Consider the following 15,780-nt stretch of genomic DNA (forward strand, 5'->3'; position numbering starts at 1 on the left):
AATATTTTTTTTTTAAATGAAGTGAAGAGGCCAGGGAGAAACTCAGTGGGCAAGGGTGCTTGCCACCAAACCCGAGAACCGGACCCTGACCCTCGGGCTCACAAGGTAGAAGAAAACTGACTCTTACCAGGGCCCGCATACGCACTGCAGCACATGCCCCACATGCACTGCAGCACATGCCCCCGCATACGCACTGCAGCACATGCCCCCGCATGCGCACTGCAGCACATGCCCCCGCATGCGCACTGCAGCACATGCCCCCGCATGCGCACTGCAGCACATGCCCCCGCATGCGCACTGCAGCACATGCCCCCGCATGCGCACTGCAGCACATGCCCCGCATGCGCACTGCAGCACATGCCCCGCATGCGCACTGCAGCACATGCCCCGCATGCGCACTGCAGCACATGCCCCCACATGCGCACTGCAGCAATGCCCCGCATACGCACTGCAGCACATGCCCCACCACATGCGCATTGCAGCACATGCCCCACCACATGCGCATTGCAGCAATGCCCCGCATGCGCACTGCAGCACATGCCCCGCATGCGCACTGCAGCACATGCCCCGCCGTCAAAACAAAAGACGACATCTAGGAACTAGCTCATACCAAAAGGGTGAGCAAGTAGATGGATGGAAAGGACACAAAGGTATTTAAAAGCCTGGTGTGGCAGGCAGAGTAAGCCAAATAGAAACAGGTAGAAAACAAGTGACCTAACAAGTTCAAAGTGGGCGGTGGCCAAAGGGAGGGATCTACTGGAGAGAAGATGCCTGGTGCTCAGTGAGACAGCAGCAGACCAAGTTCCTGAAATGACGGAGAGAAGAAACTGTACGCAGCACATATATACGATAGGAATGTGTAGCAGATGGTACCAGAGGAAGCTGGGAGATACTGATAGAAGATTCTGCAGGACAAAAGATGGAATTCCTGACATATGTGCTGCCTACAGAGCTTAGTGCTGGGTGTCTGGAGAAACAAAGCTGCAAAGGGAGGGGAAAGCCAGAGGTCATGAGCTGTCCTCCTCTGCCATCCAAAAGGGGCAGGGACTTAACAGACTAGCCTGACTACACCCACCTTGACAGCTGAGGTGGTTTGAATTAAGATGGCCCCCATAGATTGATGGAGTGGCATTATTGGAGGTGTGGCCTTGCTGGAAGAAGTATGTCACTGGGGGTGGGATTTGAGTTTCAGAAGCTCAGGCCAGGTCCAGTGTGACTCTCTCTTCCTGCTGCCTACCAGTCCAGATATAGAACTCCCAGCTACCTTTCCAGCACCATGTCTGCCTGTGTGCCACCAAGCTCCCTGCCATGATGGTAATAGACTAAACCTCTGAACCTGTAAGCCATCCCCAATTAAATGTTTTCTATTATAAGAGTTATTGTAGTTATGGTGTCTCTTCACAGCAATAGAAATCCTAATTAAGACAGCAGCTTAGAGAGAAAGCCCTGCATCAGACATTAGTTAGGACCAGACATCCAATAAAGGAACTGTTGGTAACACCAACACCAAATTCCTGCAACTCCTAAGTCAACATTTAAGTAATCACCCAAGAACCAAGATGGGGCTTCCACAACAAAGGATACGAGGCGTGCCTTCAGTTCGGCAAACCAAGTAGAGGCAGGCAGCAATCACGTGGGCCATTTTCCGTCCTCGGGTCAGATGCTTGCTTACAGCCATCTTGAAGAAGTTGAAGGCTGTGTCCAGGCAGTGCTGGTTCAGCTGCAGCTGGCTTCCCAAGTGGTGGATGTGGCGCCGCCCTGGGATAGAATGCAGAATGAACCTCAGTCACAACTTTCAATTTAAAATTAAGTATCACTAGAGCACCTTTAAGATTTGAGCAAAGCCTGTTAGTGTAGACGTGTAATTTTATCTACTTAGGAAATTAAGGCAAGAGGATCACAATTTCAAGACCAGCCTAGGCCAGGTATGAGGAACCAGAACACAGACAGTGAGGCATAGGAAGGAACAGGAAGGAACTTGGCGATTCACTGGCTTTTCTTCATCCCTTTTGGTCTAGGAAGTATGAAGGAAAGGTCAGCTGGCCACTCCTCCACTGCTTCTTTGATCTATAAGGTTTTCACCCCAATATTTGACTACTGAGTCTTTATAGACTTATAAACTTCTAAATATATAACTTACAGAACAACTTAGGAAGAAAAACAGACTCTGTCTCAAAAAAGAGAAGAAGGTAGGAAAGAAAGAAGCAGCATAGATCAATTCAAGAGACTCAGAATAATCAACACAGCACTCCTAAGAAAGAATTCTAAGAAGTATATACACCTCCCAATTTCAAATTCACCACAAAGCTATTATTCAAACAAGAGCATAACACATACAGCCCAGCAGAACAGAACAGAGGACCGAGAAATGATTCTCAATGAGGGAGGGTGACAACTAGGAAAATATAGTCTTTGCCACAGAAACACTGGATATACACACATAAAATGGAAGCTGGATCCAGTCAGTCTCTTACAAGAAACAACCCCAAAACACAACAGGCAACCCAGATGGTCAACCCCAGACAACAGAAGATATAAGCATCAGTTTGGGTGTGTGTACATGCACATGCACACCCATGACCACATCTGTGGAGGCCAGAGGTAGACACTGGGTGAGTCCTCTATTACTCAGCTCCTTATCTTTTTGAGATAGAGTCTCTCACTAAACCTGGAGCTTCCCATTTTGGCTAGACTGGCTGTCCACTGAGGTCCTAGATTCTAACTGTCTCTGTTTCTTCAGTGCCGAATGACATGTTCACATCACCATGCTCAGCTTTTTATATGCTCAACTAGAGACCCTAGCTCGGGATTTCATATCTGCACAGCAAACATTTTATCCACTGAGCTGTCTCCCCAGCTCCCCCAAGAATCAGTGAATGACCAGATAAGGCATAAGATAAACTGAACAACATCAGAATGAAAAAACAAGGAGCTGGAGAGATGGCTCAGCTGTTTACTGCTCTTGCAGAAGACCTAGGTTCAGTTCCTAGCACTTACATCTTGGCTCACAACCATCTTTAACTCCAGTTTCAGATCTGAAACCTTCTTCTGACCTTCCAGAGCACCAGACACATGCATGGTGCACATACATACATGCAAATAAAACAAACATATACATTTTAAAATAAATCTTCTTTTACTTTATACCATCAAGTAAAGAGAAAAAGAAAAGTTGTAAAAAGACAGCCCATGGAACAGGAGAAATTTTTCTATAACATATATCTGGTAAAAGACTCTTAGGAAGATGGCTCAATGGGTAAAGCTACTTGCTGCCAAGATGGATGATCTGAGTTCAATCCCCAGAACTCACATAGTGGAGAGAACCATCTACTGCAAGTTGTCCATAAATGTGCCATAGTAGGCACACATACATAAATAAATACAAAGTAAGTGTGTGTGTGTGTGTGTGTGTGTGTGTGTGCGTTTAAGGCTTGTAGCTAAAACCAGCTATATTGGTGTATGCCCTTAATCTCAGAACTTGGGAGGCAGAGATAAGCAGATCTTTGTGAGTTCAAGGCCAGTCTGGTCTACATAGAGAGTTCCAGGACAGCTATGGCTACATAGAGACTCTGTCTCAAAAATAAAAAATAAAATAAAAATAAACATTATAGCTAAAATATATAAAGAACTTTTTCAATTCAATAAAAGCAAACAACCTAATTAAAACCAAGCAAAGCAAAAGGACAGATATTTCTCTTCTTTGTGCTGAACTGATTTATAAAACAATGAAATGTCACTTCTGCCAGGTCAAATGGCGATAAACTTGCTGGTTTTATGTCTATCTCCAGGAGACCAGGAACAAATAGCTATAGACTGGCACCATCTGGGGACCCTTCACTGAGGGGGCCTAGCAAGATCTGCAGAATGCCTAGAAGAAGAAGCACACTTATTCCTCCCAGAGAGCTACAGGCCCAGGGCTGCGAGGATGGCAAAAAGTAGCAGGCCACAGGGTAAAGCATGGGATAGAGCACTCCAGAGCAGAAGCAACAACTGAGGACCATTCTGCTCTTACCTCACCCCAGGATCTTGTCCCATCTCCCTCTCCTGTCCCACCCCATGGCCAGCAACATTGAAGTGGGCAATACCATTCTGTAGGGTCTGTGCTCTTGACTCCTTTCCCAAGTTCACATGGAAGCCACCTCCTAGGGTTGGGGTTTTGCCAGCACCTGAAAATATAAAAAACAAGAGGTTAGCCAGAGCCTGGTAGAGACACTCTGAAGCCCCTTTCACTGACTGTGAACAAAGGAGGATCCAGCATTCCAACAGGAAGAGCAGCCAGCTAAGCAGAAGACTTTGCTCTGCCAAGCAAACAGATGTGGCCTTGACCAGAGGCATCCTAAACCTTTAAAAAGAAAGAAATAGGGACTGACGAAATGATTGAGTAACTAAGAACTCTTGTCTCCATGGCTGATGACTCGGACCCACGTAGAAAAAGGGAAGAACTAATTCTACAAGTTATCTTCTCCACACATACACCATAACACACTCCATAAATAAATGTAATTTTAAAAAAGAACAAGAAAACATATTCTATTGCTCTAATTAAAGTGGATATGTGCTTTTAATACAAGACAATCACGGGATCTGGAGAGATGGCTCAGCAGTTAAGAACAAGCACTGCTCTTAAACAGAATTAAGATAGGTTCCAAGTAGGCCATTTCTCAACCACCCGTGACTCCATTTCCAGGGAAAGCCAACATCTCTGGCCACTGTGGGCACCTGCATATGCATATACTAATATGCATATGCCCACACAAAGATGCATACATAATTTAGAATAATAAAAACAAGATCTTAAAAAACCCTTAAATGACACTTAAAAAGAATGGTGGCGGGGCTGGAGAGATGGCTCAGAGCCATCTGACTGCTCTTCCAGAGGTCCCGAGTTCAATTCCCAGCACCCACATGGTGGCTCACAGCCATCTGTGATGAGATCTGGCGCCCTCTTCTGTGAACATAATAAATAAATAAATATTAAAAAGGAAAGAATGGTGGCAATAGCCAGCTGAGCACAGCGGTGCACGCCTGTAATCAGAATGCTAAGGCACACGGCTCAAGAGCTGCAGGCCAATGCGAGGCCTCAGGCCCCACCCCCAGAGAGAAGACTTCCACCACAGAGGAATGCTCACTGCAGTCTTGGCACTCCTCCATCCAGCCCCACACCAAGCACTGCCACTTCCACAGGCACACCCTGCCTCCCGCACCGCCACCCCACACTTCTGCTTGGGCTGTCCTACCTGCAGTGGCCCTAGGAGCAGCTGAGGAAACACGATGTGGAAAGCACTTACTCAGCAAGCTAAGGTGCTAGCTACCTCAGGCTCCCTCCCTCGAGTGTGAAAGAAGGCCAAATACGACCTCTACATGGAACTGCCGACTACAAATTCTCCTAGATCTTCACATTTCAGATGTGCTTGACTTCTAAAAACACTGGGTATTTTGCTTTTCTTTCCTTCCTCCCAGACAAGGTTTCACTATATCGCAAAGGCTGATTTAAAATTCGGCCTCCCAAGTGCTCGGACTATGGATGTGCACTACTATGCTCAGCAAACATTTGGTACTTTCTACAAGTTTCTGTAACAAAAAATACAGGCTGACAGTATAGCACAGATGGGCTTGGCAGAGTCTGCCCCCTCGTGGACAATGGATCACAGGCCACTTGGAGAAGATCAAGATCGCCTCTGACTTAGCAAAGAGCAGAGAGGGTTGAACCCAAGACAGCATGGGTATAATCAGACTGGATGAGCTTTGGAACAGGCAATGCCACCCTCACATGCTGGACTAGACCTAGGAAGAGGGTCAAGAGACCTCAGTACCCAGAAAGGCCTCTTCACAGCACTGTTTTTTCTCACAGTCTCCAGAATAGAAAGTCTTTTTTTTTTTTTGTTTTGTTTTTTTGAGACAGGGTTTCTCTGTGTAGTTTTGTGCCTTTCCTGGAACTCACTTTATAGACCAGGCTGGCCTCGAACTCACAGAGATCCACCTGCTCTGCCTCCTGAGTGCTATGATTAAAGGCGTGCACCACCACCACCTGGCCCAGAATAGAAAGTCTTTACAACTGTGTTGATTTGACATAGAAGACTAGAAACTTGAGGCCAGCCTGCACTACATAGCAAGACCCCCACCTTTAAAAAGAAGCCAGGGTGGTGGCCCACTCCTTTAACCCCAGCCCTCAGGAGGCAGAGGCAAGCAGATCTGTGAGTTTGAAGACAGCCTGGTCTACAGAGTGAGTTCCAGGACAGCTACACAGAGAAACCCTGTCCTGAAAAACCAAACAAAACCAAGAAAAGGTTCTATGGCAGGTGAGATGTCTCTGCAGCTAAATAGCTGTCACTCCTGACCACCTGAGCTTGGTCACGAAGAAGCTACATGGTGGCACATTGGCACATTTATGGACAACTTGCAGGAGATGGTTTTCTCCACTAAGTGAGTTCTGGTGTTTGAACTCAGATCATCCATCTAGGCAGCAAGTAGCTTTACCCGTAACTTCCATAAGTTAGCCTCTGAATTCTACACACACGCAGAGTGGCATGTACATACGCATATAAATAAATGTAATACAAATGTTAAGTTCTGATTAGTGGGCTGGGGAATACGTGCCTAGCACATGAGGCCCTGGGTTCTACCCCAAACACCAAAAGCAATTCTGATTATTGGAACCTCAGGGAGTACTTCCAGCCTACTATAAACAAGGTTTGCTGCTCCCAGGACAGGGGAGGATAAACCCTGAGGAGGCAGGAGCCACAGGTTGCTTAGTGCAGGAGCTCTTTCTGCAACAAGCATTTTGAGAGTAGTCCCAAGTCTTGGGAAGGATGAAAAAGGCACAAGGGTCACCATTCACTGACAAAGGGAGGCCTCGGAGGACGTGGCACACGCTGGGAAGTGTGCATTATTGGAAACCATGCTTAGCCCCTGCCATCCTTGCTCATAAAGGTAAGCCCAGACTCTCATGGTATGGCTCAAATTCCAACTTCTCCAGCTACCCACTGCCTTGTATTTGGCATCTAAATCTGCAGTCTTGATGCCCAGTACTTCCCTTGGCACAAGCTTCTTGAAAAGGCCTCTAAAACCCAATTACAGGTATAGGATGGTAAGTTTCCCTAGTCAGGAACCTCCTGTTGCAGGACCCTCATCACTCACTTGAGTGTATTAAGCACATATTCTAGAGTAGACTGTTAGTGTCCAGCTTAGGTTGTTGTAAGTAAGGACACCTAGGAAAGAGACAGCAATTTTAGAACCTATATGCAGCCACCAATGAGAAACAACTTTACAATGAAGATGGAGGAAGGACAAGATGAACAAAGAGCACCAGGGACCTATGAGGGCAGGAAATGGGACAAGTCATCTGTTTCCTGCCTGTGTGGTCGTGCTGATTTGGTAGCCACATGAAAGATGGCTGCTCAAAGCAGCTGACACCTCCTTCTTGTATACCCTGCATCTTCTACCAAAGCTAAGAATTCATGACCCCACAGTGCATTCCCAGGGCACACATGGCTGGTTGCTGGAGTGCTTCTCCCTGGAGAGAGACCTTGATGCCACCACCTAAGGGCCCATCTGACTTTCGCTTAAGGCTTTGGAACATGATTTCCAGGATGCATGGTAAGACCTCACTCCACCCTGGCTCTACACTATTTTCCCTGGTATCATGAGGGCACACTGTCACCAAGCCATGGGCGGACCTAGGAAAAGTGTCTGCCAATGGAAAGCCCTAGACACCTACTCCCAGAATGACCTGTTATTACTGTTGTTATCGCTCCAATAGGCATCAACATTTTGGCAACTATTCAGGAGGCTGTAGACAATGTGTGGTGGAACCGCTGTCACAGCAATCAAGAAGATACCCTTGGGAAGTCACCTACAAAGGATAAGAACTCGTGTGACAGGGGTTGGGGATTTAGCTCAGTGGTAGAGTGCTTGCCTAGCAAGCGCAAGGCCCTGGGTTTGATCCTCAGCTCCACATACAAAAAAGAAGAAAAAAAAAAAAAAAAAAAAAAAAAAAAAGAACTCGTGTGACATGTGAAACATTCCATAGGGAAGGAAAAGCAGGAGGGAAAGGTCCCCCTCAAGTCAATGTTTTTTGTAGATATCAACACAACTGGTAAACCAGCAAGAAAGACAAAGGGAAACACAGACACTAACACCCAAGGAAAAGGGACATCTTCCAGACATCTAGGACATGGGCTGGGGACAAAGCTCAGTGGCAGACCACTTGCTTAGCGCATGCATGTGCACACGTGCGCGCACAGAAACACACACACACACACACACACACACACATGAATTCCACAACCAGATAGACCCATTCCTCAAACCTGAATTCCAAAACAAGTCAGAAACTATCTGAAACGTAACTACAACCACTACTATGACAGAGCTGAAAAGAAACCCCTAAGTCCAACTGGCTACACTGGAGAAGTATACCTAATATTTAATTAAGACAGGACCAAGAAGTGGGAGGCACACACCTGTAATCCTGGCTATGTAGAAGGCTTAGAGGCAGGAACATTATGAGTTTGAGGCCAGTCTAAGTTACATAGTGAAACTAGGAAAGAAAATAAAAGAGCAGATTGCATTGTTGGTACACAGTCCCTTCCACAAAGCAAGTGGGATATTGCTCACTTGTTTTAGGAGTATATTACTATGATACCTAAGGCTGACAGGTGTTAAACACAGACCAATATCCCAAGTAAACAGAGATCAAAATCCACCAGCATGTCCAAAGGCTAATACCCCAAGAGAGCTCACTTCTGGAATGCACAGCAGATTCAAAAATCTGCCATTGGGGAAGGGGGAAAAAAAACAGTTGCCACAGGGGCTGGGGAGATGGTTCAGTGGATTAAATGCTTGCTCTGCAAGCATGACTAAAGTTCAGATCCCCAGAACTCACAGAAAAGCTGGTCGGGTGTGGTGGCCACCTACAACCCTAGCACTTGGGAGGCTGAGAGAGGGAATCCCCTGGTCAAAACTGGCTAGCTAGAGTAGCCAGCTCAGCAAAAGACCTTGACTTAATAAACACAGTGTAGCAATATCAAGTAGGGTACCCGATGGCAACTTGGGCCTCCTCACTCATGCAACCACACATGCATGTATGCCTATGCCTACACACACACACACACACACACACACACACACACACACACACACACACACGTGCACCCACACACACATACCCTACACAGAATCAGCCACACAGGGCCTGGTGGTGCATGCTTGCAATCCCAGCACTTGGGAAGCTGAGGCAAGGAGATTGCTGCAAGTTTGAGGCCAGCCAGTCTACATAGGGACAGCCTGTCTCAAAAAACAACAAAAAGAAGTTAGGTCTTGTAGTCCAGGCTCATAATTCCAACTACTTAGGAGGCTGAAGCAAGAGGTGTGCAAGTTCAAGGCCTGCCTGGGCTACCAATTAAGTTCAAAGCAATCCTGGACAACTTGGCAAAACCCTGACTCAAAATAAAATGTAAAAAGAGGGCAAAAATACAGCTCAGTGGCAGAGCACTTCCTTAGCATGAGTAAGACTGAGTTCCAGCCCCAGAACCATACACATAAATACACATAAATAGGCATATATACAATTACTCTACAACAGAAGGGTAGGTGACTACAAATCTACAATTCTAAAAAGGCTCACAATATCTGATCTCAAGACATTAAAATGTAAACAAAATGTAAGGATGGACGCAAAACAGAGCCCAGAAGCAGACCCACATGGGTGCATACAGTGATCTCTGCTGAAGGTACAATGGTAACTCCATGCAAAAAAAGGAAGCCTTTTAGCAAACTGTGTGGAAAACGACCTCCACATGCAAGAAAGGAACCTCAACTTGCACATCATTTTCCACAAAGCACAACTCAAAATGTGGTAATAGCTTTGTATGCCAGAGGCCCTGGGTTAGATCCCCAGTGTACAGAAAATAAAAATAAAACCACATTAAAATGTAAACAATAACTTTTAGAAGACAAATGTAGTGACTCAAAGAAAGACATTTTAGATTAATGACAAAAGAACAATCAAGATAAAAAAACGACCAATTTGAGTGTTTCAAAATGTAAAACCTTTGTTCAAGATGAGTAACTTCTGCTCCGTGTATCATATATACAAAGAAGGTCTTGGAAATAAAACTCACCAAAGACTCAGAACTCAACGGTTGGGAAACAACCCTAATAAAAAATAAGGACTAGGCAATAGAATTGAGGCTGGGCATATCTTCATAGCCCTAAGGGCAATGCACACCTGTCAGAGTGGCCAACCAGGAAAACCGAACGTGCATCAGATGCGAGCCTGAAAACCTTGCCTGCCAGATTCCGAGACCCAGTCCGATGGCCTCGGTTGGACCAGACCGCGACGCTTGGACTGGGAAGATCGAGGAGCTCACGTCGGTGTACGGGACACGGCTGCAAGTTCCTGGCCGGTCCCTGCCTCAGTTTCCCTGCCTGATTGCCCATGGCCTTTGGCAAGGCGATCTGCTGCTTCAATTTCCCCGCCTCCTTCCCACTCTTTTCGTACACTCAGCCCTACCCGCCCCCGTTTCCCCGCGCGGCAGGACCCACCGTCCAGCGACACGAACTGGCCGACCGCCGACGAGCCGCCGCCGCTATTCTCCACGAACTGCACCTCGGACACGATGATGTTGTCCTCGAGCACCGAGCCGCAGCCCGTGCACACTGCATCGCCGCGCGCCGCGTCCAACTCGATGTCCGTGCCGCCGCAGCCGCGGCATACGCGGCCCGTCATGGCGGAGCCGCGGGGCCCCACCGGCCCCCCGCCGCTCCGCTGCCCGCTCTCCGCCCGCGGCCCTTAGCCTGCAAGCCCCGTCGCGCCGCCTCTGTCTGAGCCGCGCTCTCGCGAGGCCGCCGGCACCACGCCCGCCGATTCGTCGTGGCAGATTCGCCACGCGCGTCTGGGCCGCGCTGCTTCCAACGGCCGCGCCGCGGGACCAAGAAAGGAACTCAGGACGCGTCGGGACCCTGGGACCGAACCGTCAACCTTCCGGCCCGCCAGAAGGGAAGCTCCAAATCCGTAGGCCTCGCGGGCCACAAGCCAGCCAGCAGAGGGGACGGACTTTGCTGGTCGCCGAGGAGGGCGGGACCGAGGCGGGGAGCGACGCCCAGGACCCGACAAGGGCCGTGGGAGGAGCCTGAGAAGAGACGGGACTGTGGGAGGAGCCTGGGGCGGGGCTTAGCGTGACGGGGCCCGGACGAGGGCTGTGGGCGGGGCCTGGGAAGAGTCCCAAGAGGTATGGGAGGAGCCTGAAGGCGGGGCCCAGGCCAAGAAGAGGGCCGTGGGAGGAGCCTAAGGAGAGCGGACAGACGGAGAGAGGGAATCTGGAAACAAAGTAGTGGGAAGGGCTTGTGGGCCGTGCTTGAGAGAGTCCAAGGCCCGGCCCAGGGTCGTGGTGGGGCCTGCATTGATTGGGACAATGGGCTGTGGGAGTGACCAGGACGGATGTCGTGGGAGGAGCTTGGGGAGTAAGCTAGCCCTAAGGCAAGACCAAGAACTCCGGGAGGGGCCAAGTTGTGATGCGGACTAGGGAGTATTCCCGGCTAAAATGAACACTTGGTCCCCTCAGCGCTAAGTTCTCCTTAGCACTCCCAATTTCCTGACAGCCACTGGTTTGGGTAGGATGGTGAGCTCTGGCGAAGCGGAGCCTATGCACAGCCCTCCGAAACTGCAGGTTCCGCTCACTAGGCAGTCTTTGGGACGTTTAGCAAGTCTTGTGCTAAACTTGCCAACATCTTCTGCTACAGGTAAGAAACTCCAAAGTTAGGCTGCTGAACGTCACAAGCAGCTCAGATGACATTTAAAAGCGCCCTTTCCTGCATTAAGAGGGAGCACTGTGAACTTGCAAACTCCTCACCAGCTTGCAAAACCAGTGTAATCCCAATTGAAATGTCAACAGGATTTTTTGTTTGTTTTTTGAGACAGGGTTTCTCTGTGTAATAGCCCAGGCTGTCCTGGAACTCACCACCACCGTCCTGCTTCAACAAGATTTTGTTTGTTTGTTTGTTTGTTTTTTGTCAAGACAGGGTTTCTCTGTGTAGCTTTGAGCCTTTCCTGGAACTCACTCTGTAGCTCGGCTGGCCTTGAGCTCACAGAGATCCACCTGCCTCTGCCTCCCGAATGCTGGGATTAAAGGCGTGCACCACACTGCCTGGCAGGATTTTTTAAAGAACTTGGAAGAGATCTTAAAACAGCAAAAGAAAGGGTTGGCGAGATGGCTCAGCGTGGAAAGGTGCTTGTCAAACAAGTCTGCTGAGTTCGGTCCAGGAACTCCCAGGTAAAGGTGGAAGGAAAGAATTGACTCCACAAAGTTGTTCTTTGACCTCCACACATGTGTACCTTCTCCAACATCATACACAACGATAATAAATTTTAAAGTCAAAATAGCAAATGAAAGATGTAAAGGATCTAGAGTGCTGTATATCACCCCAGGGATCCCAACCAGTGGAGGGATTCTCAATGAATGCTTCAGAAGGTCCAGGAGAGCCAGTGCCATGTAGAGAGACCCTGGAGACCATGTCTCAAAAAAAAAAAAAGTGCTTGCCTTTAATCCCAGCACTCAGAAGGCAGAGGCGGGAGGATCTCTGAGTTGGAGGCCAGCCTGGTCTACAGATCAAATTCTAGGACAGCCAGGGCTATACAGAGAAACCCTGTCTCAAACCCCTCTCCCCCCCCAAAAAAAAAAGAAAAAGGAAAGGAGAAAGGAAGGAAGAAAAGAAAGAAAGACCCTAGAAGACCCAAGTGAGGTACCTATAGGAGCACCTGATTCCTATACAGTTGGTGTCCTCAAGTGATAGCCTTGGGCAGGAATCCCAAGGCTTAGGACCTTGGTCCTCAGGCCTCCTCACAGATGTGTCTCAGCCTCAGCTCTCAGTGACATTGCAATAAGGGCAGGGGCTGGGAAGGGAACAGAGCAACAGTCCTTCAGCCCCACACAGGAACCAGGTTGAAGCCTACCTTATTCGCAGGGACTCTGGGGATGCTTCCCAGCTCTTCTATCTTGTAGTTTATAAGGCTCACCCTATCTAGATCTGGAGAGCAAGGAATGTCTTGTTGCACAGGGAATAAACATAAAAAGGTGGGCCCATGGTTGGTTCCTACCACTGAGTCTTCTAATTCACTGTACAAACCCTTTACCTGGCACACACTTTCTCCTGAATGTCATCTTGTAAGAGAAAACAGCTCAGGGCCGGGGTTTGGTGTATTTCAGCAATAAGCACCCCCGAATGCTTCATTATGGAAAAGTATCAAACATACAAACAGAGGTGAAAGAGTGCCTCTGTTAACCCCTTTGCCTTGCACAGATTCTTCAGTGTAGACCTTACCCCTGCTCTACCCATCCCCCCACCCCCACCCGATCCTCATATGCAGTCATTAGCCTTGCTTCCTCACATTCCCAAGTATGGCGGAGCGGTCAAGCCCTTCCCACAAACTAGTCCAACACACACATTTCCTCAAGTTCAGTAAAGTTTGTACAGTGTGTATTTGTTTGCTAGGGCCACCTCAACCAAGTGCCACAGACTTGGTGGCTTAGATTTTTCTACTCTTGTCATCTAGAGGCTGGAAGTCAGGATGTGAAGCAAGACTGCTGCTCCTGAGGCCTTTTGCCTTCTGCCTCAAAGGGTCTCCCACCCTCTGTGTGTTTGTCTGCGTCCTCTTCGCCAGTTCTTTTGTTTTGTTTTTTGGTTATTTTCCAAAACAGGATTTCTCTGTGTAGCCCTGGCTGTCCTGGAACTCCCTTTGTAGACCAGGCTGCCCTTGAACTCCCAGAGATCCACTTGCCTCAGCCTCCTGAGTGCTGGGATTAAAGGTGTGCACCACCACTGCCAGGCTTCAGTTCTTTTAAGGACACAGCCATAGTGAATTAGGGCCTATTCTAGTGATTTGATGCTACCGTAAAACACTCTTGAAAGGCCACATCTCCAAACATGAATGGGATGGGGCAATTCACAGTGGAATGCTCAGCTCTTTCCAGGACCATCCAGAGAGCTCTGACAAAGACAATGTGATAAGGTAATGTGCTTGGTGCTTCACGCCTCAATGTTCAGTGGGCATCAGTGCACCAGGGGAACATCCTTTTGCAAACATCCAGCCTAGAAGGATTTAAATCGGACACAAACACTAGGTTACTGTGAAGGCAGTGATCATTCCCCCTGGGTGAGGGTACCTGAGCCCTTCTTCCCTGAGGTTTTCAGTGAGGGAGGGAGGCTGCCCCTCATGTACCTCCAGTTCATGCCCTGCTACTGCAGCAGCCCGTCTAGGTGAGCTGCACTGATCACACTACCCCGGAAAGATTGCACATGCTGGCTGTGATTCAGGGATGCTGGCAACAGTGTAATTACAGTGAGTTTTTCTAAGTCTCCTTCACAGGCAAATCTGTCTGCTTTGTTCTCTTTGTCCACCTCTCCTTCATCTGACTGTGCTTGGTCAGTTTCCAAACCTGAACTGGTCTGTGGTGTTTACTGCTCTCTCCTCCGTCTTCCCAACTTACCATGTCCCTGCCAAGTCTCTCTTCCTGGTGGCTCTTGCCCACCTGGCACACTCCCTGGCAAATGGGCTAACATTTCCTGCAGTCTTTGCCTGTAGCTGGCCGGCTCTTCCACAACTCCCTGATGCCCTTACAAAAACAGCCTCAGGGTTGGGGATTTAGCTCAGTGGTAGAGTGCTTGCCTAGCAAGCGCAAGGCCCTGGGTTCAATCCTCAGCTCCAAAACAAACAAACAAACAAAAAAACCAAAACAAAACAAAAAACCCACAGCCTGGATGCTCTTTTACTCCAGAGTTTCTCCCACATTTCTGCTTGCTCCAGGATACAACCTGGCATTGAAAGTCTACCCCATCTGGCCTGTGGTAATCTGAAAGTCCCCATTTCCTGTTAAATCCTAGTGCTCAGTGTAACAGTGTTAAGTAAAAATACTGGCTCAGAATTGTAATCCCAGCAATTGAGAAGGTGGGGCTGGAGGATCATGGGTTTAAGGTCAGCCTCAGCTACGTACAGAGTTTCAAGCCTAGGGTACTTATGACCTTGTCAAAAACCAAACAACAAATTGTTGTTTCAGATTGCCAGGATCATTTTTTGCTAACCATAAAACTTTAGAAAAATAAAATCATCCTACAGAAAAGAAGCTGTACTTTTGCTTATTCTGGTGATAAGATTTTGAACATCTGTTGTCAGTGGCATTATGTCTTTTGTGATGTCATTGGCTGTTCTCTGTATAGTAGTAGGACCTTGGTATTTTCCCATATTTTACCTATGTACTTGATCATAGTATCATTATGTCTATTGCAAGAAACACGGAGGGGCATTAAAATTTAAACTCTATGATTTTCCTCCGCTCTGATTCATAAGCCTAGGTTAACTGTGGTCAGTAGGTTAACAGGCATGGTGTCTCACACCTTTAATTCCAGTACTCGGGAGGCAAAGGCAGGCAGATCTCTGAGTTCGAGGCCAGGCTGGTCAACAGAGGGAGTTCCAGGAAACCCAGAGCTACACAGAGAAACCCTGTCTCAAAAAAACAAAAGACAAAATGACATAAAATAAGAGAATACTTGCCTGGTGGGCCATTTGTCCATTTCTCCAGGTCATGCTGCTCATCAGCTTTAATTCCTGACTTTTCACACTCTCACATACCATGACTGCCTCTGTAGAACAACACTGAGAACTCCCCTTTGCTGGACTCCTCATGCCCAGGACGGGAAATACGTCATGGCTGGTCTGTCATTTCCCTGTTACCAGACATTCCTCCCCAAAGCTCTCCCTACACACACCTGCAGTGCAACAGAACA

At 48.0% G+C, this 15,780-nt stretch overlaps 1 protein-coding gene across 2 annotated transcripts in view; it reads right to left on the bottom strand.

Moving 5' to 3' along the window:
- Window positions 1-11,116, bottom strand: part of Brf1 (BRF1 RNA polymerase III transcription initiation factor subunit) — a 48,823-nt gene extending 37,707 nt beyond the window's left edge. Inside the window, exons 1-3 of one of the 2 annotated variants that reach the window (XM_036205489.1) lie at window positions 10,546-11,116; window positions 4,013-4,166; window positions 1,610-1,758 (exon numbers count right to left, since the gene is read on the bottom strand). In XM_036205489.1, coding sequence (XP_036061382.1) covers window positions 1,610-1,758; window positions 4,013-4,166; window positions 10,546-10,729 — 487 coding nt within the window. In that variant the 5' untranslated portion in view covers window positions 10,730-11,116. Of the gene's footprint in view, window positions 1-1,584; window positions 1,759-4,012; window positions 4,167-10,545 lie in introns of both variants that reach the window. The other variant, XM_036205487.1, reaches the window with a different exon arrangement.
- Window positions 11,117-15,780: the final 4,664 nt, after the last annotated feature.

Source organism: Onychomys torridus, chromosome 14, assembly GCF_903995425.1.
Source record: "Onychomys torridus chromosome 14, mOncTor1.1, whole genome shotgun sequence".
Taxonomy (NCBI): domain Eukaryota; kingdom Metazoa; phylum Chordata; class Mammalia; order Rodentia; family Cricetidae; genus Onychomys; species Onychomys torridus.